Source organism: Drosophila gunungcola (genome assembly GCF_025200985.1).
Source record: "Drosophila gunungcola strain Sukarami chromosome 2R unlocalized genomic scaffold, Dgunungcola_SK_2 000013F, whole genome shotgun sequence".
NCBI classification, from domain to species: domain Eukaryota; kingdom Metazoa; phylum Arthropoda; class Insecta; order Diptera; family Drosophilidae; genus Drosophila; species Drosophila gunungcola.
This window is the reverse complement of record NW_026453171.1, coordinates 1,973,978-2,000,898: the sequence shown is the minus strand read 5'-3', so window position 1 is coordinate 2,000,898 and position 26,921 is coordinate 1,973,978. Positions and strand designations below refer to the sequence as shown.

At 48.6% G+C, this 26,921-nt stretch overlaps 7 protein-coding genes across 9 annotated transcripts; 2 read left to right on the top strand and 5 right to left on the bottom strand.

Moving 5' to 3' along the window:
• Positions 1-60: 60 nt before the first annotated feature.
• On the bottom strand, positions 61-2,248 carry LOC128256189 (beta-1,4-N-acetylgalactosaminyltransferase bre-4). The gene is made up of 5 exons (XM_052986347.1): positions 1,959-2,248; positions 1,594-1,904; positions 1,107-1,530; positions 808-1,026; positions 61-748 (listed from the first exon to the last, which is right to left on the bottom strand). Exons 1-5 carry the CDS (start codon positions 2,081-2,083, stop codon positions 607-609), a joined length of 1,221 nt encoding a protein of 406 aa, XP_052842307.1. The 5' UTR covers positions 2,084-2,248; the 3' UTR covers positions 61-606.
• A 226-nt stretch (positions 2,249-2,474) lies between these two features.
• On the bottom strand, positions 2,475-4,836 carry LOC128256116 (dnaJ homolog subfamily C member 11). The gene is made up of 6 exons (XM_052986216.1): positions 4,538-4,836; positions 3,899-4,475; positions 3,545-3,842; positions 3,372-3,488; positions 2,891-3,314; positions 2,475-2,822 (listed from the first exon to the last, which is right to left on the bottom strand). Exons 1-6 carry the CDS (start codon positions 4,610-4,612, stop codon positions 2,688-2,690), a joined length of 1,626 nt encoding a protein of 541 aa, XP_052842176.1. The 5' UTR covers positions 4,613-4,836; the 3' UTR covers positions 2,475-2,687.
• Positions 4,837-5,134: 298 nt separating this feature from the next.
• LOC128256020 (heat shock 70 kDa protein cognate 5) lies at positions 5,135-9,004 on the top strand. The gene is made up of 6 exons (XM_052986018.1): positions 5,135-5,488; positions 5,612-5,658; positions 5,918-6,496; positions 6,929-8,033; positions 8,093-8,233; positions 8,301-9,004. Exons 1-6 carry the CDS (start codon positions 5,399-5,401, stop codon positions 8,403-8,405), a joined length of 2,067 nt encoding a protein of 688 aa, XP_052841978.1. The 5' UTR covers positions 5,135-5,398; the 3' UTR covers positions 8,406-9,004.
• On the bottom strand, positions 8,991-15,043 carry LOC128256019 (ATP-dependent translocase ABCB1). The gene is given in 11 exon segments (XM_052986017.1): positions 8,991-9,400; positions 9,462-9,608; positions 9,671-10,232; positions 10,293-10,432; positions 10,499-10,804; positions 10,866-11,327; positions 11,329-11,661; positions 11,664-12,828; positions 13,284-13,567; positions 13,634-13,859; positions 14,818-15,043. Coding segments are annotated over 11 exon segments (3,942 nt in total). The 5' UTR covers positions 14,934-15,043; the 3' UTR covers positions 8,991-9,199.
• A 1,009-nt stretch (positions 15,044-16,052) lies between these two features.
• On the bottom strand, positions 16,053-18,811 carry LOC128256064 (SET domain-containing protein SmydA-8). Its single transcript, XM_052986116.1, is given in 7 exon segments — positions 16,053-16,371; positions 16,454-16,638; positions 16,970-17,077; positions 17,141-17,229; positions 17,231-17,570; positions 17,979-18,430; positions 18,502-18,811. Coding segments are annotated over 7 exon segments (1,548 nt in total). The 5' UTR covers positions 18,634-18,811; the 3' UTR covers positions 16,053-16,129.
• Positions 18,812-18,958: 147 nt separating this feature from the next.
• Positions 18,959-22,769, bottom strand: LOC128256063 (ubiquitin carboxyl-terminal hydrolase 20). Its single transcript, XM_052986115.1, is given in 6 exon segments — positions 18,959-19,617; positions 19,799-19,943; positions 19,945-21,193; positions 21,251-22,046; positions 22,106-22,472; positions 22,560-22,769. Coding segments are annotated over 6 exon segments (2,928 nt in total). The 5' UTR covers positions 22,644-22,769; the 3' UTR covers positions 18,959-19,330.
• Positions 22,770-22,962: 193 nt separating this feature from the next.
• LOC128256108 (SNF-related serine/threonine-protein kinase) lies at positions 22,963-26,772 on the top strand. 3 transcript variants are annotated; one of them, XM_052986203.1, is made up of 9 exons: positions 22,963-23,202; positions 23,481-23,735; positions 23,802-24,020; positions 24,099-24,274; positions 24,334-24,700; positions 24,763-24,888; positions 24,943-25,069; positions 25,132-25,758; positions 25,825-26,772. In XM_052986203.1, exons 2-9 carry the CDS (start codon positions 23,530-23,532, stop codon positions 26,533-26,535), a joined length of 2,559 nt encoding a protein of 852 aa, XP_052842163.1. In that variant the 5' UTR covers positions 22,963-23,202; positions 23,481-23,529; the 3' UTR covers positions 26,536-26,772. The 3 variants fall into 3 exon arrangements, with proteins under 3 accessions (XP_052842163.1, XP_052842162.1, XP_052842161.1); XM_052986202.1 differs by having other exon boundaries at positions 23,471-23,735; XM_052986201.1 differs by having other exon boundaries at positions 23,465-23,735.
• Positions 26,773-26,921: the final 149 nt, after the last annotated feature.

Genomic DNA, 26,921 nt, shown 5'->3' with positions numbered 1-26,921 from the left:
GTTTGAGTGCGTTTTTGAATGGATTGATGACTTTGCGTGGGGGTATGCTAAACTTTCGAGTTTGGTATAGTAAAAGTTTTTATAAGTTTATTTTGGTATAAATCGTTCTGATCGAATAACAATTTGCATATCACAAAAGTAATACCTACATTTCACCTTGTAGGAGTAGGTGTAGCTTTCTTTTGAGAAGTTGATAAAGTACAATAGTGGAATAACAAAAACGAATACGAAAACGAAAGAAACACAAAAACAATACAAAAACTAACAAAATGTTATAATATAGTATATACCTAAGTATCATTGAGCACTTTGAGTAGTGAACGTGAACGGGAGGATTATTGCTACAGAGACGAGTTCTTACTGTTGTTCTTTTGAGTACGAATTGAAGCTAAATGATGGATTAAAAGTATACTACATCGTAATATGAGTTTAGTTACTGGACTTACTACCATATACACAATATGTGTCTAATATACTAATCATGTTGCCACGATCTGACATTCTATTAAAAGAGACTACCGTTCGTGAAAGTAATGTTGTCCTTTGTACATACGCATATTAGATAGTTGGAAAGGTCACGTATTGTAACGCTGTCTGTTTTGCAGGCTAACTCTTGCGCTCGGAGTTCTTTAGCTCAGCTAAATACCAAGTGAAGGTTGGAAACTGCTTGATGCTGTAGATGGCATACTTGATCGAGTTAATCCCGTCCTGTTCTATTTTACTCATGCCGTTTTGGAGGTTCTCATAGCTGTTTGATAAGGGAAAATGAGGTTTTGGATCCTGAATTATGGGATTATACTAACTCACCGCTTTGGATTGGCCTTCTCCTTCTGATGCTTCAGCATCTTATAGCGGGCTATGTTGACGGGATACCTTGATATGAATAGGTTGGCATGCTTCAACCGGTTGGACATGTCGTCATCCTCGCCGCCCCAGCCGAAGAACGAGTTGGAGAACCCATTGACGGCCTGGAAGTGCTCACGCGTCATGGCGGACACTCCTCCAAATATTGATCGATAAGGCAACCTGGCAAAGAAACAAGTTATTCAATGTTGATTATTTTAAGTTCTTATCTATGGGCTGTGCCTGAAAGCCAAAGTACCTACCTGAAATTCAGCGTGTCTATGGCCACCGACATATGCCGCGGCTGACGTGGACAGTTGTAGAGATTGCGGTCGTCCAAAGGCAGAAGATCGACGTCGTGGAATATGAAACAATCCCACTGGTACAGCTTTAAGGCCTCCAAATAACCAATGTTCATCATGGCAGCCCGATTGAAGGGCTTTCCGTTGGTCTGTTCCACAATGAAAATGCGATAGGCGATGCGTTGCTTCATCAGGAACGGGTGGATGTTGCGCAGGAAGACGGACAGATGGGCGTATCGGTCGCGGAAGGGCACCACAATGGCCACATGGTGCTGGGCCTGGCAATTGTCCGGCTCGAAGGCGCCGCCAGGGCGCAGGAGGGGACCCAGCTCGGCTTCGATTATGTCTAGAGATTCAAGGGTGGTGTTGGGCGTGATGGGTCCACCTGGAAAGGAAAGGGTTGACATTTCACTCTGGCCAAGTCCAAAGTCCGAGGAGAGCTGCTCACCATCGCGGGGATCGGGATCAGTGCAGTTGGCGAGGAGGGCGGATGCGGATTTCTGTGCCGGGGGCAACGGCTTGCGCGTGCCCAGCAGGAAGCGCGTTAAGTCTTGTGGAATGGAAGTAAAGTTTGCCGTGGCAATCACAGTCGTTGAGGTGGAGTTGGGTCCGCCGTGCAGCTCGCGGTCCCGCTCCCGCTCCCTATCCCGCTCCCTGTCCTTGGACAAGGCGAGCGGAGCAGCGGGCAGCCGTGCTCGTGCTCCTCCTTCGCTGCTGGCGTTCCCGTAGATATGCGCATATTTGTGCACGCGCCGGATGCTATATGCGGGGATATTTAGTCCTTATTTCGGAGGATTGACAACTGCAACTCACCTGAGCTTGCTGAGGGACGTGCCGCTGGCTCCGTCGGTGCGGAAGACCACAAAGTTAAGCACCAGCAACAAGAAAATCGCGCCGGCCAGGAAGCGAATGAGATTCGCCGTTGTGAACAGGGACATGGTCCGCGGATTGCATCATACCTTGCTCGACGCTCTGGCGCTGCGAACGGACATTTTCACGCGGAAAACATTCGCCAACCGAACAAAAAGCGTTAAAACTCCTGAGTCCAAAACAGAAAAGTCAGGTGAATCTCTCCCCCCGAGCAGGGTTGCCAGGTCTGCGCCATTCCCCCTGCCACCGACAACCGATAGTTTTTGGCGATATATTTGAATAATCCATCACTATCACCTGGATTTGTTTAAAATTTATTATGTTTAATAAAAAGTAAATCATTAAAAAAACTTAAAAATTTACAAAAGCGAATGTTGTTTGGCAAATATAAATATCTGCAAAACAATATCAATAAAAAATCAAATCAAATAGTTACAAAGCAGTGTCAATCAAATACTATTTCATATTTTTGTGGTTTATTGCGCGCTTCGGATCGCGTAGGTATCCCAAAAATAGCGAGTTACAGAATGGTATTGTAAATTGGGGCAACATACGAACTGGCGATACTTGCCCCCAAGTCCTGGGAATGGGTCTTTTCTATCAAGAATAAAAACAAGTTACAAACACAACTGAAGATTTAAACTAATTGCAGTGTAGAGCAGCGAGGCCCCACTATCCTGGCAATGGCAGTCGCAGCGGCTCGTTGTCCTTGACGTTGATCACTTTGAACTGGTTCTGGTAGGTGTACTCTATGCGCAGAATCTTGTCCTCCCCGATGCTGGGATCATAGAAACCGGGCAGGTCGCTCTGGGTGATGAAATCAAATAAGATCTCTTTCAGAATGACAATCTATGTCTATATAGGAAAAGACCCACCTTCGAGGAATCGTGCAGATGCAGGGTTCCGTCCTTGACCATGCACTGAATGGGCACTGTGACGTCCAGGGACTGCTCCGGCTTGAATTGGCTGCCGCCCTCCGCCGTGCAGCCGTACACGGCTCGAGTGACGATCAGACCCGTCCTTTCCAGCTCCTCGGTCATGATGCGGTGGTACGTGGCCTGCATTAGGTGGACGGCGGCACTTGCCTCCTGCCGCTTGGCTGACAGCCTCTGCTCGTTCTGCCGCTTCGTCCGCTCCACCTCAATGCTCTTGCGCTCCGCCTCCATGGGGTCCATCACAGTCTTTTTGATGAGGAACCACGCAATCACCGGGGTCACCGAGGCGTAGAATACCGCCGCGGGCACAATCTCGTCGCTCAGGTGGATGGGGAACACGTACGATTGATTTGAACGCAGTATTCTGGGTGAGAGATTGGTAGTGAAATGGGTGTTTCAAAGCTTTTGTAAATTCACACACTTGAATTTGAGTATAACTCCGGAAGGCACGCCAATCGACACCATGGCCGTCACTGAGCTGTACTTGGAAACCTTCTTCTCCACTCCATACTCGCCCATAAAGCCGAAGGTTCCAACCCTTCGAAAGTAGAACTCATTAGTAAACTAGATATACAGCTTGTTTGAACTTCCTACTTGGCCGCCAGCTTCATCTTCAGCTCGTTCTCCATCATTTTGCGGGTGTAGGACAGCCCGAAGTACACGTGCGGCGTGCCAATCACCAGTGACGAGCTCAGCGAGTACGTCTCCTTGGAGTGATCGATCTGCGTGGACATGGAGGACTGCGGACCGGCGTTCAGCGTCAGGCTGCCCATCGTGTGCTTGTCCAGCTGCACGGCCAGCGTGGAGAACAGGGCGGGTATGACGCCTTGGTCCCGGAAGTTAAGGTTAGTACCACCGTTCACGGTTACCTTTTGACTCAGTGTTCGGCCACCTTAAAAGGAAATCCTATGTATTCGTTGCAGGTCAGAGATTAAGATAAAGACATACCCTTGAGACCCAGAAGGAATCCGTTTCCCGCTCCGGCACACAGCTCTAGCCAACCCTTGTTGAGCAGCCGTCGTCCGGCGATTACGAAGCCACCGCTGCCATTGCCATTGGAGGAGTACAGGTTGCCGCTCATGATGATCATGTCCTTGCGCGTGATGGGAGCCTCGATGGACTGGGCAATGCTCATGGAGCCAATCTCGACGCGCGGCATCTCGGAGTCGTCGTACGGCGCAAAGATCTCCGTGGCGTTGACGTTGATGGTGATGTTGCCCCGCGGATTCGTGCGCTGCTGGAGGCGTCGCTCGGCGGCCGCCTGGGCCAGCCGGTCGTACTCCTCCCGGATCTCGGCCGGAGTCTTCGTCCGGTGGAGAATCTCCCAGCCCTCGGTGCGCAGGCCCTTCTCGCCCACGGAGTCGTAGATGGCCCGCTGCTGCGGATCCGAGAGCACCTCGTAGGCACGCTTGGTGCGGTTAAACATGATCTCGGCCTTCTTCTTGCTCTCCGGCTCCAGGTGCTTGTCCGGATGGAAGATGCGGCTCTGTTTCCGGTACGCCGTGTTGATCTGCTCCGTGGTGGCCTGCGAATGGGAGAAGAGAAGATTAGCTACTATTAGCTACCGGCCGGTGGCGCTGCACTTACATCCCGGGGCAAATTAAGAAATGTGTAGTAGTTCTCGTCCAGCTCCGCGTCGGACTCGTCGTGATCCGATGCCATGTCGCTGATCTGAACCCGCTGCTTGGTTGCTGCTCGGATTTGAAGAGGGGCGGGGACGGGGCAGCGCACGGGCCTCACCGGCGTTCTATGTTAATTTGGGATTTCGAAATTTTTGGGTACTTTTACGCAATGACTATACATGTGTTGAAAGTGCCGATAGTGCCGATGGTTTGCTCCAAAGGGGTTTTGTTGTGACGTGCGGTCATACTGCGCCAGTATGGTCTCGCTTACGAACGGCGAACTAGTGATGTGAGATGGAGGTACCTTTATTAACTATCGGCAGCTAGAAATGACAAAAACTTTAGAACATATTGGTAAATTTGTTATTAATTCTGGGTGGGATTTTAAAAATATCCTTTAATATTATTAAAATTATATCAGGCCTGTAAATAATTTTATGTATTTTATGTTCATTACCCTAGTGCGAAAAGTTTAGATTCGCTTTTTACTCCTTTAAAAACTCTTTCGTTTCGTCACGTTTAATCCAGTTAGCTTTCTGTAACTATGTAACACACCACATTGTGCTGGAATCCAAGTTAAACATTTAAATATTTTTTAGACCACAGAAACTCGCAATCGAAGTTGAAGAAAACAACACCACGCGCGCTGGCAACTCTGGGAGCTCTGGCTCACGAACCACGGCGAACTATCGCATAGTCCGCTAGAGACGAGACCGTCACTTACCTAAAGCCCTCTCACGGGAAGAAACGTGCTCCGCCGTTCTGAAGAAATTTTTGCTTTTAATTTGACAATTGTCGTGTGAAATTGCAGAAGTAAAAAGCCAAAATGCTGCGCGTACCCAAGTTTCTGCCCCGTCTCGCCCGCCAGGCCGGCGTGGTGCCCTCCAACATTTCGGTGGCTTCTAGCATGTTCCGCGTAAGTACCTTTTCCCCCCCTTCGACCCCCGCCCCGACTATTATATAAAAAGTGCGGCATGCGGCGTGCGGTTCATGTTTTACGGGAAGATTCTATAGCGGAGCACCCCCTCTTTCTTTGCAGAATCTGCCAGGTGCTAGCAATGGATTGTCGGTGCAGCAGCGTTACAAGTAAGTGCAGTTTACCCATTTATCCGTAGATTTCTCCAAATTTCGTACACCGCTTATGTAAGCACTCGGCAAACTTAGGAATTTCCAGAAGCAACCTTAAGTTGCATCATAACAGGGGAGATTTAAGGAAATCTTAAATGATTATTTGGAAATATCTATAGTTGGCAACGTGGTGCTTATCTGCACTTGTTGCCGGCGGCCTTATCAGCCCACTTTGCATATGCCCGTGTAAACCAAATTTTCCACCCCCTTTTCGTAGGTCTGGCGAGGTCAAAGGTGCTGTTATTGGCATCGATCTGGGCACCACCAACTCCTGCCTGGCCGTCATGGAGGGCAAGCAGGCCAAGGTAATCGAGAACGCCGAGGGAGCCCGTACAACACCCTCGCATGTCGCCTTCACCAAGGACGGCGAACGCCTGGTGGGCATGCCCGCCAAGCGCCAGGCGGTGACCAACTCGGCCAACACCTTCTACGCCACCAAGCGCCTGATCGGCAGACGTTTCGATGATCCCGAGGTGAAGAAGGACATCACCAACCTGTCGTACAAGGTCGTCAAGGCCTCCAATGGCGATGCCTGGGTCTCCTCCACCGACGGCAAGGTGTACTCCCCCTCCCAGATCGGTGCTTTCATCCTCATCAAGATGAAGGAGACAGCCGAAGCGTACCTGAACACTCCCGTGAAGAACGCCGTGGTCACCGTGCCCGCCTACTTCAACGACTCCCAGCGCCAGGCCACCAAGGATGCCGGTCAGATCGCCGGACTCAATGTGCTGCGCGTGATCAACGAGCCCACTGCTGCCGCTCTGGCCTACGGAATGGACAAGACGGAGGATAAAATGTGAGTTTTTGATGTTAAGATAGGAAAAACACAAGTGTGATTATGGGTTCTTGTTGCACTTTTATTGAAAATCGTTAAAGAAATGCCTTTGGCCTTTGTTTTTAGGAATTTTGGCTTTGAAAAATATGTTGCTTATCTTAATTTCTTGAATTGATTTATCGGTTTCTATAAAACAGTTATTTTATTTGTTTTTAATTTGTAATGGTAAACTTGAAAAAAAAAAATGCACTTGTGTTATTTTGTACTTTAGCAATGGTTCCTTATTTCTAAGTAAATAACAAAGCAAAAAATCCATTTTATAATTATTACACCTTGTCGTCTTAAAGTTTAAATAAATTGAATTAACTTAAAAAAATAAGAAAATTTAAATTTGGCTGCTAAACCACTATCTTCAACGTATACAACTGAAATAATCCATTATTATCCTTGCAGCATTGCCGTTTACGATTTGGGTGGCGGCACCTTCGATATTTCGATTCTGGAGATCCAAAAGGGCGTGTTCGAGGTCAAGTCTACCAACGGTGATACCCTGCTGGGCGGTGAGGACTTCGACAACCACATCGTCAACTTTCTGGTGGCCGAGTTCAAGAAGGACAGTGGAATTGACATCCGCAAGGACAACATTGCCATGCAGCGCCTGAAGGAGGCCGCCGAGAAGGCCAAGTGCGAGCTGTCCTCCTCCCAGCAGACTGACATCAATCTGCCCTATCTGACCATGGATGCCGCCGGTCCCCAGCACATGAACCTGAAGATGACCCGCTCCAAGCTGGAGAGCCTGGTGGGCGATCTGATCAAGCGCACCATCCAGCCCTGCCAGAAGGCTCTGTCCGATGCCGAGGTCGCGAAGTCTGAGATCGGAGAGGTGCTCTTGGTGGGCGGTATGACCCGTATGCCCAAGGTGCAGTCCACCGTGCAGGAGCTCTTCGGACGCCAGCCCTCGCGCTCTGTGAATCCCGATGAGGCTGTGGCCGTTGGTGCCGCTGTCCAGGGTGGTGTGTTGGCCGGTGATGTCACCGATGTGCTTCTGCTCGACGTTACCCCCCTGTCGCTGGGTATCGAGACTCTGGGTGGAGTGTTCACCCGTCTGATTTCCCGCAACACGACGATTCCCACCAAGAAGTCGCAGGTCTTCTCGACGGCCAGCGATGGCCAGACCCAGGTGGAGATCAAGGTGCACCAAGGCGAGCGTGAGATGGCCAACGACAACAAGCTGCTCGGCGCCTTCACACTGGTGGGAATTCCCCCGGCACCCCGCGGCGTGCCGCAGATCGAGGTGGTGTTCGACATCGATGCCAACGGCATTGTGCACGTGTCGGCCAAGGACAAGGGCACCGGCAAGGAGCAGCAGATCGTCATCCAGTCCAGCGGAGGTCTGAGTAAGGACGAAATTGAGAACATGATCAAAAAGGCCGAGGAATACGCTACAGCCGACAAGCAAAAGCGTGAGCTGATCGAGATCGTCAACCAGGGCGAGAGCATAGTCCACGACACCGAGACCAAGATGGAGGAGTTCAAGAGCCAGCTGCCCGCCGAGGAGGTAATCAATAAAGCGAAACTGCCATATCCCTTAAAAATACTAATCCTATTCAATTGCAGTGCGAGAAGCTGAAGAAGGAGATTGCTGATCTGCGCACGTTGCTGGCCAACAAGGAGACCGCCGACCTTGAGGAAGTCAGGAAGGCCACCTCTTCGCTGCAGCAGTCGTCCCTCAAGCTCTTCGAGCTGGCCTACAAGAAGGTGAGTTGTTGGCCCTCTAGGCTTCGATAGTGGTATATTGTATACTGACGTAATTGGCCAATTTCAGATGTCTGCGGAGCGCGAGAGCGGCGCTGGAGCTGGAGCTGGATCTTCCGACAGCAGCAGTTCAAGCGACACTTCTGGCGATGCCAAGAAGGAAGAGAAGAACTAAATTAGGCAACCATAGTCATAGTTGTTGTTCCCCTATTTAATAATAACCGCTTCTGGATTTCGATTAAGTTCTACGTTAAACACAAACACGTCATATTCCTTTCCGAATCATGAATCACACAAAGCCACAAGCATTTACCCAAAAAAACTGTGTAGTAAATTCTATCAGATGCGATTAGGTCGAATCAGACGATGTGACTTCCAAGCGTAAAGACATAGACCAAGCCGCCAGGGAACCGAAACGAGCGACTGCATAAAGTTTTTATTGTTTATTATGCAATCAGGCGGATTCCTTCCTTATCTGGATCGCGTGGTCAGTGTTGTGTTGTGTTCCTGTAAGATTTTGATTATTTTTACGTATATTCTAAACTAGTTGTAGTTGTACAATAACGAGCACAGCACAAAAACTCAATTCGCAAGGCGGCCACGGCGTTCTAGACGCGGACAACTAAACAGATGATCACTTGGAGGTCCTACTTTAAGCTAAATTGTATGTTGGTTTCCAGTGGACAACCAATTCGACTGGGTAATATGCAATTAAATTTAAACAAATCGATGTAAACTTAAAATAAAACAAAAACAAACATTTACATACAAAAATATCTTTATTCTTCTTCGAATATTAAATTAAAGATTTGACTATCTTTTCTTAAGTTCCTCGAGATATTACACAATAATCTGTGATAAATAATCTTATCTTAACTAAACTAAGGAGTTTTTTTGTACATATACTAGAAAAGGTCGTTGTTCGCAATTCACTAAGCTAAATGGTTGACTAGATCTATGACTATGTATCTACATGGCTCCGCTCTGGAGTTTGTAGAGCGTGTAGTAGAGCCCCCGATTGGCGAGCAGTTGCTTGTGGTCGCCTGTTTCGCAGACCACTCCGTTCTCGAAGACAAAGATCACATCCGAGTGGACAACGGTGGACAGTCGATGGGCTATACTGATCGTGGTACGGCCCTCGGAGGCGGCATCGAGTGCATCTTGGACAACCTGGCAGGGATTTGAATAATCAAGTGGGTTCTTGGATACTCGTATGGTTTTTTACACACACCTTTTCACTTTCAGCGTCCAAGGCAGAGGTGGCCTCATCCAGCAACATGATCTTGGGATTCCGAATAAGGGCTCTGGCGATAGCAATGCGCTGCTTCTGACCTCCAGACAACTGGGCACCCTTTTCACCCATTCGCGTGTCATAACCCTAAGATAGATGGAAGTAAATTAATAAACATGCAAATGAGAACTCAAAATAAGTTAATTTACCAAGGGTAAGTTAGCGATGAATTCGTGGATATTGGACTTCTTGCAGGCGGAGATGATTTCCTGATCGGTCACCGACCTCGAGTTGTCACCGTAAGCGATATTTTCCCTGATGGTGCGATCGAAGAGGATCGGCTCCTGGGAGACGATACCCAACTGGTTGCGAAGATTGCTCATGGTTACGTCGCGCACATCGCGCTCATCTATGAGCGCAGCTCCGTTGTCCACGTCGTAGAATCGCTGGATGAGCTGGATGCACGTGGACTTTCCACAGCCCGATGGACCCACCAGGGCCACCTTCTGACCCTTGCCCACGCCCAGATGCAGGCCCTTGAGCACCTGAATCTCACGGCGCGTGGGATAGCTGAACTCCACCTTGTCGTAGCGGACGCTTCCGTCGCAGTGCCACGGATCGCGGGACACTCCCGGTCGGTCCACTATCAGCGGCTGGCGACGGAGGAACGTGAAGATGGTCTTGGCTGCCGATATACCCTTCTGCATGTTGGGCGCAAAGGCCAAGGCATTGGCGATGGATGCTGTGCCCATGATCAAGGCTTGGGACACCCTAAGAGAACGGTAGAAATTAGGGATCTTCTTGGTTGACATCACTGGTATCTCTACTCACTTGAACACATCTCCGAACTTCATGCCCCGGTTGATCACACACCAGGTTCCATAGTAAATACAGGCGGCATAGGCAAAGAACATCAGGGAACGAGCGAGACCGTAGACTAATCCTCGGAAATGGGTATTCCTCTTGCAAATCTATAAGGTAAAAGCATTCATTAGCTAAATTAAGATCTTGTGACCTCTGTAGAAATGTTTTAATACCACAACGGCTGGAGTGAGCATGCCAATGTAGTTCTGGTGGAACATCTCCTCACGACCCAGCGACACCACAGTACGGATGTTAGAAACCACTTCGACGGCCAGCTTGGTGCAGTTCTCCATGGTCTTGGCCGAACCCATGTTCTCCTCTGCCATCAGGGTGCGCTGCATATAGAAGGCAATGAGGATGAAGGGTGTGAAGGCCAAGGCCACCAGTCCCAGACTCCACTCGTAGTACATGGACAGACCGACACCCAGGGCAAGAGTGGAAACAGATTGGATGATGGTTCCAATTCGCTGACCAGTGGCCTATGGGAGTAATCCAATTTGTTAAAGTAGTTTGGTAAACAGAGATCTCCCATCAACTTACACCCTGAACCGCAGCTGCATCTCCGGAAAGTCGAGCACAAAGACTTCCCGTGCCGTTGGCCTTGTCATCGAACCAGGCCACCTCCTGGCGCAGCATGGACTCGAACATGAGTCCTCGGAGGCGTTCCGTCAGCCGCTCACCGGCGATTCCGAAGAAGTAGATCTGGAAGAAGGTGGCGATGCCCACTACGACTCCGGCAATCAGGAAGTACAAACTGTACTGGTTGGAGTTTTCGCGCACGTATTGGTCATCATTCTTCACCGAAAGGACCTGCAGGATGCTGCCAAAGAGCACGGCGAAGATGGGCATGGCACAGCCCATTATCACGGATGAGATGCAGCCCACTGTGATTTGCAGATATTCCGGTTTGCTCATCTTCATCACCTCGGTCATGGGTTTCACTTCATTCGGGTCCTTGACCTTCTTCTTCTTCTTCATCTTATCCTTCTTCGAGGACACCACCTACCTCTTCCTCATCTTCCTCGTGCAGTACTTTGATTTCCTCTTCATCCTCGTCCTTGATGTCAAAGTTCTTGTAGATGTCGCCAGAGGGACTCAACACGGAGCCATCATCGTCGCCCAACTGGGTGGTCACCAGGTTGTAGTAGTGATCCTTCAGTTGCATCAACTCCTGGTGGGTGCCACTCTCCACCACTTCTCCCTTGTTGATCACCACAATCCTGTCTGCCCGCCGCACGGTGGACAGCCGGTGGGCCACTATAATGGTGGTCCGTCCAGCGCTCACCTTCTCCAGGGCAGCTTGCACCTTGGCCTCACTGGCAGGTGTCCAGAGCGGAAGGTGGCCTCGTCCAGCAACAGGATCTCGGGGTCGCGGATTAGGGCACGCGCTATGGCTATTCTCTGCTTCTGACCTCCGGATAACTGGGCTCCTCGTTCCCCCACCAGGGTGTCATATCCTCTGGGCAGTTTCTTGATGAAAATCGCCGCATTGGCCGCCGCAGCGGCTGCCTCAATCTCCGCCCTGGTGGCATCTTCGCGGCCATATCGAATGTTTTCATAGATTGAGGTGCCGAACAGGACGGGCTCCTGACCCACCACGCCAATCCTCGAGCGCAGCCAGTTGATATCGATGTCCCGGAGCCGGGAGCCATTGAAGTAGAGATCACCGGCCTGCGGGTCGTAGAATCTCTGGGCCAGCTGAATGCAGGTGGACTTGCCGCAGCCGGAGGGACCCACTAGGGCCACCGTTTGGCCACGATGGATCTTCAGGTTCAGTCTGTTCAGAATGGGGATCTCTGGCCGCGTTGGATACTGGAACTCCACGTCCTTGAACTCAATGGTAGTAATGGGCTCCGTGAGTTTTTTGCCCCCCGCATCAATGGGATTAATCTCTGGGATCTGTTCGATGATGTGGAAGACCTTAGCGCAGGCGCCCTTGGCGATTCCAAAGGCCTCAATGTAGGGAGCAGCCATGCCAATGTTCATGGAGCCCATCATCACCGAGAAGAACACGGTGATCATGGTACCGGGATCATAGTTCTCGTATGCCACATCGTTGTAGCCCTTGATCACCAAACCCACTCCGTACCAGAAGGCCAGTGCGTAGGAGGCGTAAATGAAGAACCAAAGCAGACCGAATCCGATGCCGGAGAACATGTTCCGCTTGATGTTCAGCAGCTTGGCGGACACCACGCGCTCCTTATAGGCAGCCACTTCCTTGGCCTCGCCCTCGAAAGCTTTCACGGTGCGAATGCCGGAGAGAGCGCCCTCGGCCACCACGGCTGCACCGGCGTACACGGTCACCTCCTTTTTGGCCAGGCGGGATGTGGCCACCGCCACCAGACCCATGGCGATGAAGGTCAGCGGCAGACTGGTCAAACAAACCAGCGACAGCTGCCAGCCCTTCACGAAGGCCAGGACCAAGGATCCCACGAAGGCCACAAGGTAGTGAACGAACATCACCACCTTCTCAGCAAGTCCATCCTCCATCTTGGAGAGATCTCTGAAATGGGTAAACACAACAAAATCAGTTAAGTAAGATAAATAATAGTCATTATATTAAAAACAAATATGATTTTCAAGTTTTTGTACTTTATAGGTGGGTCTATAGATCGACCAAATCTTCTTTAATTCTTAACAAAATTAATACAAATAATTACACTTAAGCAATTCTAAGACAATGTTAGTGACGTTCACATACTGATTATTGATTGATATTTCTAATATAATAATCATTATATTAAAAAAAAATATGATTTTCAAGTTTTTGTACTTTAAAAAACTTCTTTAATTCCTAACATTGATTGCATAAAATAATCTACACTAAGCAATTATAAAACAATGTTAGTGACGTTCACATATTGATAAGTCACTTTTTTGATATGAAAGATAGCCAAAGTTGATAGCCAATTATGGTTATTTTCGTTGGGAATTTGGCAAAGAGTTTGAGTCACTTACTCATTCATTCGGCTGGCCACTTCACCACTCTGATTGAAGTCATACCACTTCATGTCCTGATGGAGAATGGAGCGGAAGAACTTGGAGCGGATGGTCAGGATCTGGGAGTGGGCGGCATAGTTGAAGCAGGTGATCGAGAGGTAGGAGCACACCAGCATAACGATGCCGATGTAGGTGTTTTGCAGCGAAAACTGACGCACTTTGTCCAGGAGCATAGTGCCATAGTCATCGTCAGCGCGGTAAGTTTTCCCCCCAATTGCCAGACCGCCCAAATCGATCATGTCCTGGGGGAATAAGAGACTTTTAGGATTAGAATCATGTTTTTGTGAAGAGATTTAAATTAAACTCACATTGGCCAAGTTGCCGAAGATCAAACTGTTGGCGGGAGTGGTCAAGCCAGTGGCCACGGCAGACAGTAGTCCGATCACGTAGAGCGCGCGATCCTTTTTGGTGGCATACCGGAAGAGCTGGAAGTAGCTAACCTGCTTGACGTCCTCCTGGTACTGGGAGCCATCCTCCTCGTCGCTGGCATCCGCCTCGTCATGCTTGGACTTCCTTTTCGACTTGTTGGGCTCGCTGCAATGAAAAATAAATAAAGGGTGCGCATGCCAATCAAAGATGGTTATCAGTAAGTCTCGATTCTATTAACGCTATAGCATTGAACCGACAATCGCGAAATCCTTATCTGCCCATGACACTCGTCGAGGGAAGTGGTTCCAAACAGCCAATAACATTGTGACCACGCTAACGTTTTGCCCAACGTAGTTACTATCTGTAGTGTGAGATATGTACAGCATATAGCAGAGGGTCGATTATAGAGCCCTCCCCCTGTGGGTGGCTCTCTTTTGCTTGGCCGACATTTATTGCATTAGCAATCAATGAATGATAAAGTAATAGCTGCCTTTATAACTAAACGACTTCATAATACACTGAATTATTAATTACTATTTCATAATAAAGGCTTTCTTAATGAATAAATGTTTTTAAACAGATCTTTAAATAGTAAAATCGTTTCTTTAACTTCAGTTTGGTTTACTATTTATATGGCGAATTGCATTTTTATGCAAGGACTTTGAAATGAGCAGAGCTTAAAGATCGCTTAAGGAACGAAGTATGTATATAGTATGTACACCTCTTTTAAATTATTCAAGTCCTTTACGAAGTCAGCGTAGCACTTTAGAAAGGGGTATACCCGAAGCAAAGTACGCACAGTATTTAACCATTGTACATTTATAATAAGCAATGTCATCGTTGAAGAGCAATTTTGTTAAGGGTGAAAAACTTCAATGGAATGCATAATAAAGGTTGTGTTGAGCATTTGATGAAGACATGGAAATTAATTAATATTAATAATAATCTTTTAATTTTATTTGTTTAGTTGCTGTCAATTAATAGTTATTAAGCATTTTAAGCATTCGGGCACTGTTATTTCACAGATAACACTTTATTTTCACTTTTGAGTCACCAATGTCCAGTTCCTTATTTGTATGTCCTTAAAGGACTTTCGGTAATAAAACACTTTTCAATAACTCACAAGCTCTTCCGATCTCTTTTCGAATCCTCTATTTTGCTCCCCAGGACGATATTCGTTTTATACTGCGATCGCGAATTACCATCGTCCTTGACGATGGCGCCGTTCTTAACGGTCATCTTATATATGTTCTTCGAAGGTTATGACTAAATATCACTTGCTATCAATCCGTATGAGCAGTAGGAATCACATGGGCCAGAAAGACCTGAAGGCGGTGCAGACTAAAACAGACTATTAGAATATGGCAACAGGTATGGGTTTATATTTGAATGGCCGCACGACCAGAGTGAGGCCTTATCAACTGATAATACATGTTTATCAATATATTGAACAGGTATGGTAAAAAATTCTTAAGACTAACGGTGAGTTTGGTCGGCTTGTGAAATTCGTGGTCAAACGTTTGCACGCAGTGGCGTTTCCAAGAGTTGGTGCGGTGGGGTTTCCAAACAACATATGTTTAAACTTTTGTAACACAACATATTCGATCAGTTTTTAAACTAGTAAGAAGATGAGGAGTTAGCCCAAAAACCCCCTTCCTACTTCACTGCTTGCACGTGAAGCGAAATCTAATGAAACCGATTATAACGTGAATGATATGGCTGGGAATGTGATTACCGATGAGTTCTTAAACCAGGGACTTCAAAAGGAATCAGTTAAAGTACTCCCCTTTTATAACGCTAGGTCAGTGACTCTTAAAATGCAAATATTTATTGTTATTAGGCAAAATAAACAATCTAAAGCACAATAATATATTGTGGTCACCGGATTTCATGAAGTGTTCGGTATTATCAGACTGTTAACCAACGATTGCAAATTGAACATAATGTGTTCCCAAAGATAAGTGAATAAAGTTTCCCATGATTCTTTAGATAAAGTAAAGTTATCATTATTTAGCAGCGCGTGGATAATGCGTAATTACTCATTTAAACAAAAATTGAAACGGTTTTTGATTAGTTATTGCTTTTGTATTTGTAATGAATGAATGTTTATTGATTGAGCTATAATTCTGTATAGACCACAACCTACTGAGAAAAGAGTGGTATTGAGCTTTAGCCAAACTATAATGTCACGGTTCACAAACTCTTATCCTTATCGCATCGAGTGTCAGCAGGGCTTACTCACAACCCGAAATATACATATATGTATAATCTAATTGGCCAGCAACTAATGACGTTGGACCTGTGAATGATGACATGACTTGCCAAATTCATGCCTATTGAGCACCCATAGACTTTAAATGGAGGGTTTCAGTGATGACAATTTATTGATAATTTTGACAAAGGCTTTTGGAGTGAAACTTTTCGGAACTGGCTGCCTAGGAGATCCTGGTGACCATTCGCAGGGCGTCGCGGTTGATCTTGGCCTGCTTGAGTATGTGGCCCTCGACGAAAATGTCCGACTCGTATTGCAGATAGTTGACGCACTTTTCCACGTAGTACAGGGATTCCTCCAAGCGGTCCTTGGGCGACATGCTGGTTTCCAGGGACACACGACGGGTCTGTTCGGCGATGGCCGAGTGCAGCTCGAAGCAAAGCGTGCCGAGCGTGCGAACTTCGCCTGTCGAGTGGATAGAAAGACAGAACCAAGCAACCACTTAAGATAACGCTGCGTATACGTAATAATCGACTACACAACTTACACGGCGCCAGTTTCTCATACAACTCAACGAGTTCCCGGGCAAAATTTAGTTTTAGCAGCAGTTTATCCTCGGCGATAACCATCAGCTCCTTCTGATCCTTAGCCAGGAGTTGGACTAGTAGGATTTTTATCTCACTCATGTGGAAATGCTGAGGAGGCAGCCACTTTTCATAGTGCTTGAGATACCTTTGAATTAAAGAATGTTTATGAATTTGGAAATTTGTAAATAATTTCATAATATGGAAGTAGATTACAATAGAGCTACTGGTTTGAATTAAAAGGAAGGTTCTAATGTAGTGCTATTATCATTGTTTAATAATGGCAGAGACCCAAAAGTTCAAAGTACAGAATTAAGTTTTATTATTAATTAGGAATATATAATTTCTACTTAATCAATTTGAGATAATTGTTATACTATGACCTTAGGAATAATTCAATTTGGGAAATGTTTTTTAAGAACCCAACTTAGGTTGGTTTTTGCCATTACTTAACGCTTAAAAATCCAAACAAGACTTACTTCAAACCGTTCTCGACGTTCTTCTCCATGCTCTGGATATCCTTGCCAGCCCGCTCCAAGATCCGCTCCACATAGTGTTTCTGAACCTGCTTGTGACAATCGCGGCAGCTGGAAGGGACAAAAGAATCCCTGAAGTTGGAAACACTTTGGATGAGGGCCCAGTGGACTCACCGCCAACTGCCGTTCCAGTCGTCCGCCTTGCTGGGAAGCATCAGTCCGCCGCACTGGCGATCCTCGCACTTGATGGCACTGTAGTTGGTAGTCCAGTTCGCTGGGATCCACACACCTCTCGCAGGTGCACTTGAACAGCTTCGTCTGCATCAGATGTCGCTGGCGGTCGGCGGTTCCCCACACGGCATCTGAGTAACAAATGCTCAGGTGGCTGTTCTTCTTGATCTCGCGCGGCGCCCACAGAATGCAATGGCCATTCTTGTTGAAGCTCTTGGCCAGATTGGGCAGGCAGGAGTGCTCCGTGAAGGAGGACGTGTAAAAGACGGCCACATGCGGAGGATCAGTAGTTGGCACCTCGTGTCCATTAATCTGCAAAGCACCCACTGCTCGCATGATCTCCTCCTCGCTGAACTTCTGGGTTTTGAAGAACCTGAGAACGATGTAACACATACAGTATGGGAAACAGTTGCCATATCTTATCACCAAAATAAATGTATTATTCAATTAATACAAAAATTAATATCATAATTGCTTTAAATGGGTAATGTGTACACATATGTATGTATGCCACAAGTATTTAATATGGCATGAAAAATAATACCAAAGTAAAGGTAAATTTATACATGTGCATTAAAGACAGATAAGATAAGACTGTTTACATATGTTATTTTCGTTAGACTCACTTAATTAGCGTGAATAATTCCATAAATACCCCTTTAATACAAGTTTTATTGTTATTGTATCAAATTGTAAAGATCCTCATGAATTGGAAATATAGACCCATAGTTTACTATATAAATATTGGATTATTTATATGTTTATCCAATATATAACTTACTTGGGAATAAACTGGCCGATGCTGGCCAGATCTGCCTTCCATTGGCTGGAGCCCCTCCTTGTGGACTCCAGTGACTCCAGCTCCTGGAACTTGCTCGCCCTCTCCGGACTGGTTTCGCCAATGAGCAGACATCTCACAGTGCTCACACAATTGTAGAGCGGATGGGGTCCATTGAACTCCTGAACGTTGGCCTTCTGACCCCGATCCTTGGTGAGGCGACACTCCGCCTGGTGCTCGTCCAGGGACTTGCACTCCGGCCCGCACAAGGGCCATCCGCACTGCTCGCACTCGATGTGATCCTCCGCCTCGATGCCGTTGAGGCAGCCGAGGCAAACGGGGGCGGTGATCTGGGACGGACCTCGCACCAGGGGCGCCTCCCTGAGGATTATCTCGTGCGCTTTGATGGTGCGGGTGGCCACCAGATGCCGGCCCAGCTGCTCATTGTGGGCGATCTGCAAGGGGGTTGAGGTTATGTCGGGCCATCGGCACCGCTACGTTTGGATAAATGGTGTATATACGCCACCTTGAAGGGATGACAGCTGGGCTTGTGCGCCTTCCAGTCCTGCTTCTGGTGCTGCACACTGCAGTAGGACACTTGGTTGCAGTTGGAGCACTTGTTCTTCGTGGGCTCCTCGCACACATGGCAGGGATTCATCGTGGCAAAAGCGAGTGTACTGTCCAAAAGAGATGTACTGTCCCAAAGAGAATCTCATGCGCCTAGATGTGCATCCACCTCCGCACGCCTCACCGAATCTCTATAAACTGGGCCAGCCGAAGAGCCACACACATCTGCTGCCGTGCTCTGCGCTCGGTCCTCTATAAATAGCCCGCATACGGCGCTCTTGAGTGGACCAATGCTGTGCTGTGGCGGGCCACCCTAACCGTACGATGAATATGAAAATCACTGATTAATCAATCAATTTTTTTTTTTTTTGTTTTATCTGGGCCACGCTGAAAGTTGTGATTCACAAAACCAGCAGTTTGGCCAAGATTTCTACGATTTATTCACTAATGTTACACCGATTTAAGCACTCCCACACTATATACAAAATCACACCTGGCCAGGAGCTGGAACCACAATAACCGGATAGGGCGCCGAATATTGGATTTCCGTACGATTAATTTATAAATACAATTTTTACATAATTTATATAGCCTCCACCCCAAACAAACTGTGAGGTATATAACTACTGGCGCTTCCGCCGGCGCCTAAACTTGGACTTTGGCCTGCGTTTCGGCGTTAACGTGGGCGTTTTGCGACTCTGGCCAAGGGCACTGGATCCTTGTCCTTCTCTACCTTCTCCATCCACATCTCCATCTCCATCGCCATCCCCTCGATCTGAGGCCGTCGATCAAATATCAGTCTCGTCGCTCGGGCCATTGGCCTCGCGCAGGGTCACGAACTTTTGCAGCGTGACGTTCTCCTTGTTGGTAGCGGTGCTACCACTCCTGGACCCGTTCCGCAGTTTGCCCTTGTCGCGCGACTTCTCGTGCACACCGTTCACCTGGAAATTGTCGCTTTGGAATGGAATCGAAATGGGTAAGCTGTATTCGCTCTGAAATGCAACAGTTCGGTCCTTGTCCTTTTCTTTGTCCTTCTCCCGATCGGGATCAGCGTTGTTGTGGGCACTGTAGTTTCCTGTGAAAATAAGTGCAATAAAATAAGTTAAAAAAAAAGAATATAAACATGTAAATATATCTGAAACCTCTATATATATATTACATTTGTTCGCTCAAATTGGCGCAACCGCTGCAACTGCTAACCTTTGGATTAACACCTAATATCTATCAATATGCTTAAATAGTAACTAGGGACCCACCTTTGGCTCCAAACATCTCAGCGTGCTGCTTAAAGGCACTGCGATTGCGCTTGCCTCTCTTCCGCATGTTCAAGTGCAGGGGGGACACCTTCATCTTGGTTCTGCTGCGCTTCGACTTTGGACTACTTGGTCGCAGATCCGACTCCTGCCTCCTCCGGCTGACGCTTGGCCGTCAGACTTGGACTGGGACTGGGACTGATACTCGGACTCGGAGTCGTGCGACGACCCAAATTGCTTTCGGTGTCGGAATGATTGTGCTGATAGTTGGCTGCCGCCACCTCATCGTCCTCGTCTTCCTCCTGATCCTCATCATCGTCGCACTCATCGTCCTGATCGATGATTTCAATCTCCTCGGCATCATCGTCATCCGATAAAGCCTGCCGCAGCACAATTTCCGGCCCACCACCATAGATGTTGTGTAGGAATCGCCACAGGCGGGCATTTAGCTGGGCATAATCGGAGCCCAGTCTCACACAGCTCACAGTGGCAGTTCCATTCAGCGAGCCATTCTCCGTGGGAGCAGCGATGCCCTCGTTGGTAATCGGTCCTGGCTCCTTGTGGGTCTTTCCCCGCGAGAACTGTTGCCACAGTCGCAGCCAGGGCATGGCGATCGCATAAATGGCCGTCGAATCGAATTCGTTCTGCAGACCATTGTATTTGGTGAACTCGTTCAGCTCGTACTGCTGTCGGCGGGTCAGCGTCTCTGCCGCCCGCTTGCAGATCTCGCACTCGAAGATGATGTTTACCGCTGGTCCGCCGCCAAAGGTCCGGTAGAGATAGTCCCACAGCGGCTGGGAGATGGGCACCGCAATCTGGCTAATCATGTCGGCCTTGGAATGTAGAATCCCACCGTGGGGGCAGAGCATCTCCTGGTTGTTTATCGGTCCCGGCTCGGAGAACGTGGCCAGTCGCGAGAGCCACTCACGCGTTACATAGAACTGAATGTCCGAATCGCAGAGGGGATGGCTTGTTGACAAGGTCATCGCCTGATCCCGCACTAGCTTTATCTGGGGATTGTGCTTTTGGTAGAAGAGCACGTACGCCTGGCAGGTCTGCACCGTCTCTGGAGGCACCTCCGTCACATACTGATCATCGAACTCGTACCACTTTCCGTTGAGGGCATTGCGGGCATAGCAGGTGTAATGGCCACCACCCACCGTTCCATGGTGGCAGATCACCGACGACAGGTTGTAGAAGTGCACCTGGCTCTTGCAGTCCTTGTGGATGTACGGGCGCATGTCGAAGCCCTCCAGCGGAAAGTAGACGTCCGACGATATCTTCGAGCTGTATGACAGATCGTGCCGAAAGCGCTTCAGGTGGATGCACAGCACCTCGGGCAGAGTGAGCACTCGGGAGAACTTTATGCCCGTGCGGAGTTTGTTGCAACGCTCGCAGCTGAAAGACACACATTCTTAGATTGAAGTTATTAAGCAGTTAGGGGTGAACTTCCACCTGTACATGTTATCTCCCTTAAGTTCGTCGGCGCTGAAGAAACTGGCCATGCAGTCGTAAAGCGTCACCGAGGGTCCGTAGATCCAGGAGCGCAGCACGTTCCACATCCAGGCCAGCCAGCCCTCGTTGGTCCTCGCGGAGGTTTCAGCTGCATTCAGGCTCTGCACACTCAAGCTGTGCGTCTGGTGGAGTACGGTGAGGAAATCGCGGTTGGGAATGGGCAACGATAGGTCCTGGAATGTTTCTTCGCGCGTGGACACGCGATCGCAGGTCAGGCACTGCACGGAGGACAGTAGCTTGCCGTCGAACACGTCGCTGATAATGGAGCGAGCCGCCTCGACGGGCTTCTGTTCTGGCGAGGATGTGTTCTTCTGCTGATGCTGCAGGTGCATTGCATGAGCCTCTGGCAGGGAGCTGTTCGAATTGTTCGTACGGCAGGGCGTCACAAAGTACTCGGTCTTGAGCAGCACCTCCGCCGAGCGCTCCGACATGCTGCTCTCGCAGGTGTCGTACTCGCTCTCGGAAGCTGGAGGCGTCAAGGACGCCGGGGCCGCATCATCCTCGTTGTCGTCATCCGTCTCGCTGGGCGGGTGCTGCTGCTGCTGTAGTTGCATTTGGGACTGCCCCTGGATTTGGTTCTGCGTCTGTGGCATCAGCGAGACCTGCTCCGTGAGCTCCTCGTGCAGCTGGTCCATGAAGCAGCGCAGAAATTCCTGGGTGTCGTGCTGTTGGTAACCCCGGAACATGGGATGCACCGAGCGAATGCCGTACAAAATGCCTCTGGGGGCAATAGACTCTGCAAAAGCTCAGACTTTAGTAGGGTTTCCAGTTAGTGTGGAGGATGAGGGGCAAAACCTTTGGGTTCATCGACATCCTGCCAGATGTCCTGCATCAGGCGGCGATAGCTCTTGGCCAGGCCGGCGGGCTTGCAACGGCGGGCGCTCTGCTCCGCAATGTACTCCACCAGGTCACTGCAGTTAATGAAGTAGTGCGTCATCGGTGGCAAATTGCTCAGCGCCTGCAGGGCCGAGTTCATGTAGCAGGTGTTGGCGATGTTCTGGAGGCCGACGAGTCCCGTACCCGAGCCCTTGGCGTTGTCCTCGCGCCCGCTGACGCTGCCGCCACCATCCTCGCGCCTGGCCAGCGAGTTGAGCGATCCACTGAAGAGTTCGTCGTGGCACCGGCTTCTCCGGGGATCGCCCATGGCATACCCGTTGGCCAGCTGTCCGGGAGAAAATCGAAAGTCATGTAATAGAGTCCAAAACAATGTCAATCCGCCTGGAGCGAAACTGGCCCCCCACCCCCTCACCTTGTGACTCTGCTCGCAATCCTCGGGGCGGCTGTGGTGGTCTACATGAGGGCTATGCTGATTTGGGTTGGGACTCAAACTCATTATAGCTCTCTGGCTGTGTGAATTGTGTTTTTTTGATGCTTTAATTGAGAATTTTGATTGGAACTACCGAAGAAAAGGCGTTTGCGATTTTCGTTGGTATTTTTTGTATTGCGACAAAGGTGTGACCAAATCAAAGTACCATGCGAAATTCAAGAGTTTTTTAAAAATTAAATTTTATACATTTTGAAAGGTTTGTTTCTACCTCAAAATGTGTTGTTATTTATTTTTAGAACAATTTTTAATTGAAAAAATAAAATAAATTGTGCAACAATATACATCGCGTGAAGGCCATCGCAGGCGTGTCATCTCTACTTTAAAACGCTCGGTCACACTAAAAAAGAACGGGGGGGAAAAAACGCAGAAAATAGTCGAAAATGTGTACACAAAAAGTCTAACTAACTAAAGTTTTCATGAGTGATACGGTCCAAGAGTTTAGTGCGAGAAGATCGAGCGGCCAGTGAGAAGCCAGGTTTAGTCGCATTTATCCCGGAATGGGTAGCGCTTCGTAGATTTTCCTGCATCTGCTGGCGGAGATTCAACTTCCCCTCCGCTGTAAAAGGTAACAGCCCTGCCTTTCCGCATCCCCTTGTGTAACAGCCCTGCTTTTGCGTTGCTCCTGCTGTGAGCCCGAAATAAAAAGGACATATGTATCCGGATGAATCATTAATTGGGAGCAGGCGAGAAGTTGCCAGTGGCTCGGTTGGATGCGCTGCTCCCCCCGCCCATCAGGGCAGCACCTATTACATCAATCTCCGTTCATGAAGCAGCACTTAACCAGCCAAACATCCCGTGTCCCAAATGATAGAGCTCTATAATTATAGTTTTAGCCAATCGCAGGCAGCAGTGCCCAACACGCAGGCCGTTGGAAGAGTGCCAAGGAGCCGTCATGACGCTGGAGACGCAGCCCGTTGGCGGGGTGAGCGACGGCAAGATCGCTGGGCTCTATGATCTGGAGGAAACCCTGGGATCCGGACACTTTGCCGTGGTCAAGTTGGCCCGGCACGTGTTCACCGGCGCCAAGGTGGCGGTCAAGGTGGTGGACAAGACCAAGCTGGACGAGGTGTCCAAGGCGCACCTGTTCCAGGAAGTGAGGTAAGTGCGCATGGAAATCTAACCCGCGTCCCCTTAAAGAACCCCTCTTCCCTCAATCCTCTCCAGATGCATGAAACTGGTGCAGCACCCCAATGTCGTGCGACTGTACGAGGTTATTGACACTCAGACCAAGCTGTACTTGGTTCTGGAGCTTGGCGACGGCGGGGATCTGTACGATTACATAATGAAGCACGAATCCGGCCTCAGCGAGGAGCTGGCCCGCAAATACTTCCGCCAAATCCTACGTGCTATCACGTATTGTCATCAGCTGCACGTGGTGCACAGGTGAGAGCCCACTCCAACTGATAATACGCCGTACAGTCTCGATCACTGATTTACGTAACCTTTGCCTCACATTCCCAGAGACCTTAAGCCGGAGAATGTGGTGTTTTTCGAAAAGCTGGGCCTGGTCAAGCTCACCGACTTTGGGTTCAGCAACAAGTTCTTGCCGGGCCAGAAGCTGGAGACCTTCTGCGGCAGCTTGGCATACTCGGCCCCGGAGATCCTGCTGGGTGATTCATACGATGCGCCGGCAGTGGGTATGTCCTGCACAAATAATCATTTTGGCCCTATCCTAACAATTTTATTAATCCCCAAGATATTTGGTCCCTGGGAGTCATCCTGTACATGCTGGTTTGCGGTCAGGCGCCTTTCGAAAAGGCCAACGACTCGGAGACCCTCACCATGATCATGGACTGCAAGTACACGGTGCCCTCGCACGTGTCCACTGATTGCCGTAATTTAATTGCCTCGATGCTGGTGCGGGATCCCAAAAAGCGGGCCACCGTCGAGGAGATTGCCTCCTCCGCCTGGCTTAAGCCAATCGACGAACCCGACTCCACGACGTCCGCAACGGAGCATATTCTGCCTTTGGTCAGCCGCGAGCAGTTGGGCGAAGAGGATCACGCTTTTATCATACAGAAAATGATAAATGGAAACATTGCGTCCAAGGAAGAGATATTGCAGTGAGTAGAACATAAATATATAACCAATTCTTTCTGGCTGACCCCACTTAACGTCATTGCAGGGCTCTCGACAAGAACAAGTACAATCACATTACAGCCACATACTTTTTGCTGGCTGAATTACGTCTGCGACGGCGGCGAGAAGAGCAGGCCCAAAAGCAGAGGCTTCTCAATGATCCCAGCATTAAGTGAGTATTAAAAACCAGAAAAATTTCAGCCTTAACCCATAAATTCCTTTTTAGAGTGGGAGATGCGAGTCGCAAGCCCGTGCCTGAAAAACCAAGTCCTACAGAAGCACCGAAAGGAGGAGCACCCATCAGCATTAACGTAACTCCAGCAGCTCAGTTTGCCAACGACGGTGGCAAGCCAGTAAGTTAATTAGTATTCCATTACGCCTGCAGCAAATGTAATTACATCGTTTACTTTGACAGGACAAACGCAGTCGCAAGTGCAGCATTGTGCGGGAGGAGGACGAGGAGGAGTCTGCCACAGAGTGCTCAGGCATAGGGAATGAGTTGACTGTACAGACGTCGCGGCGCGAGACCACCTCAGATGGTCTTCACAACAGGTCACTACACGAGCGTTCTAGCTCTGAGCCCGGGATGCCAAGCCATTCACGCACAAAGATTGTTGTCTCCGTGGATGCGACGCTGGCCCAGAAGCTGAAGCAGATGGAGAAAAGTGCCAAGATAGACGAGGACACGCTGAGTGGTCTGAAGGAGCTGGAGATTGGCAAGCTGAAGCCGCTACCCAGCAGCAGCAAGAATCCGGTGCTCACACACCGCCGCACAAAGCTGAACAAGATTCGGACGCCTTCGTGCAGCAGCTCAGAGGCATCCGACGACGACACCAAGACGCGCAACAAGAAGAAAATCAACAAGTTCGTGGGCGACACGCCCGTGCGGTTTCGCATGCACCGGCGGGACTCACACGACGACTCGAGCGACTCGCAGGATCAGCTATATCCGCCGCCTGGCTCGGCCAGCGGTGCGGCCAATTTTATCTCGAAAAGCGGCTCCGTAAGTGGCAAAAAAGAAGGACAATCGCAGTACAAGGAGGTAAGGTTTTTACATCTGATCAACATGAAAATGTGTATTAAATGTGTAAACTTATCTCCCTGCTAGCCGAATAAATCCGATGAAAATCGCAAATCTCACACACAAAAGAACCGGAAGCAGCACAAGGACCATGTTGACAAACATTCCCACGCTGAGAGGCAGCAGGCAGAGAGCACCACAGCTACAACAGGAAACTCCACGAACAGGAGGCGACGCATGCGCGAGAGCCAGTCGCTGGATCGCATCACAGAGGCTCAGGAGTACGAGATGCGGCATCGCTGCTACGCGGAGAGCGATGCGCCCTCATCGTCGTCCTCGTCCACCCAACATATCGATCAGAGGTATTCAGTGCTCAACCTGAATACCAGCACATTCTCCGTTGCCGAAACCAAGGAAGAGTACGACGAGGAGGCAGACGCCGCAGATGCCACGGACCAAATCATGAACACTTTGAATGCAGCCAAAGCTACGCTTCAGCAAGAGCAATATTTAAATAACAATACCAATCTTAGTAGGAACTTCAATCACCACAACAACCACAACCATAACAATCACACCCAGAGCATCATCCACATAAGCAGCCAGAAAGCCAACAGCAAGAAGTCCAACGAAACACCAAAAGATATTTATAATCTAAACTCAATCGAGCAGATCGACTTGATTTTGGAGGATAAAAGCCTTACCAAAGCAATACATGTTACCGGCTCTAAATGCTTTGTCACCATGAAGAAAATCCGACGGCTGGGAAAGTATTTTCCCATGATGAATTTTTCTTAATAGACACAGTTACTTCATTGCAAAGTGCATTCTAAATATTAAAAAAAAAAAACTCGGTTAAGCGAACTACGTAGAAAATATGCATGTATTAATTAAAACGTATAAACGTCAACGTTATCCCCCGTATATAGGAAAGCGCGCGAGAATATTTAAATTTAAATTTAGTGGTAGCGTAATTGTTTTGTCTGTCGTCGTCATTACGCTTAAATTATTCTAAATATATTAATTTATGTATAACTATAAGTCTAATCACTCAATGCAATATTTAGTGAAAATACATTTATGCCCATACGACATTGGACTAAAAATGTGACTAGTTTCTGGACTAGGCACTTAATAAAAGTGGGTTGAGGGGGGAAAAGTATGGTTTGAATTGCAGAAACTTG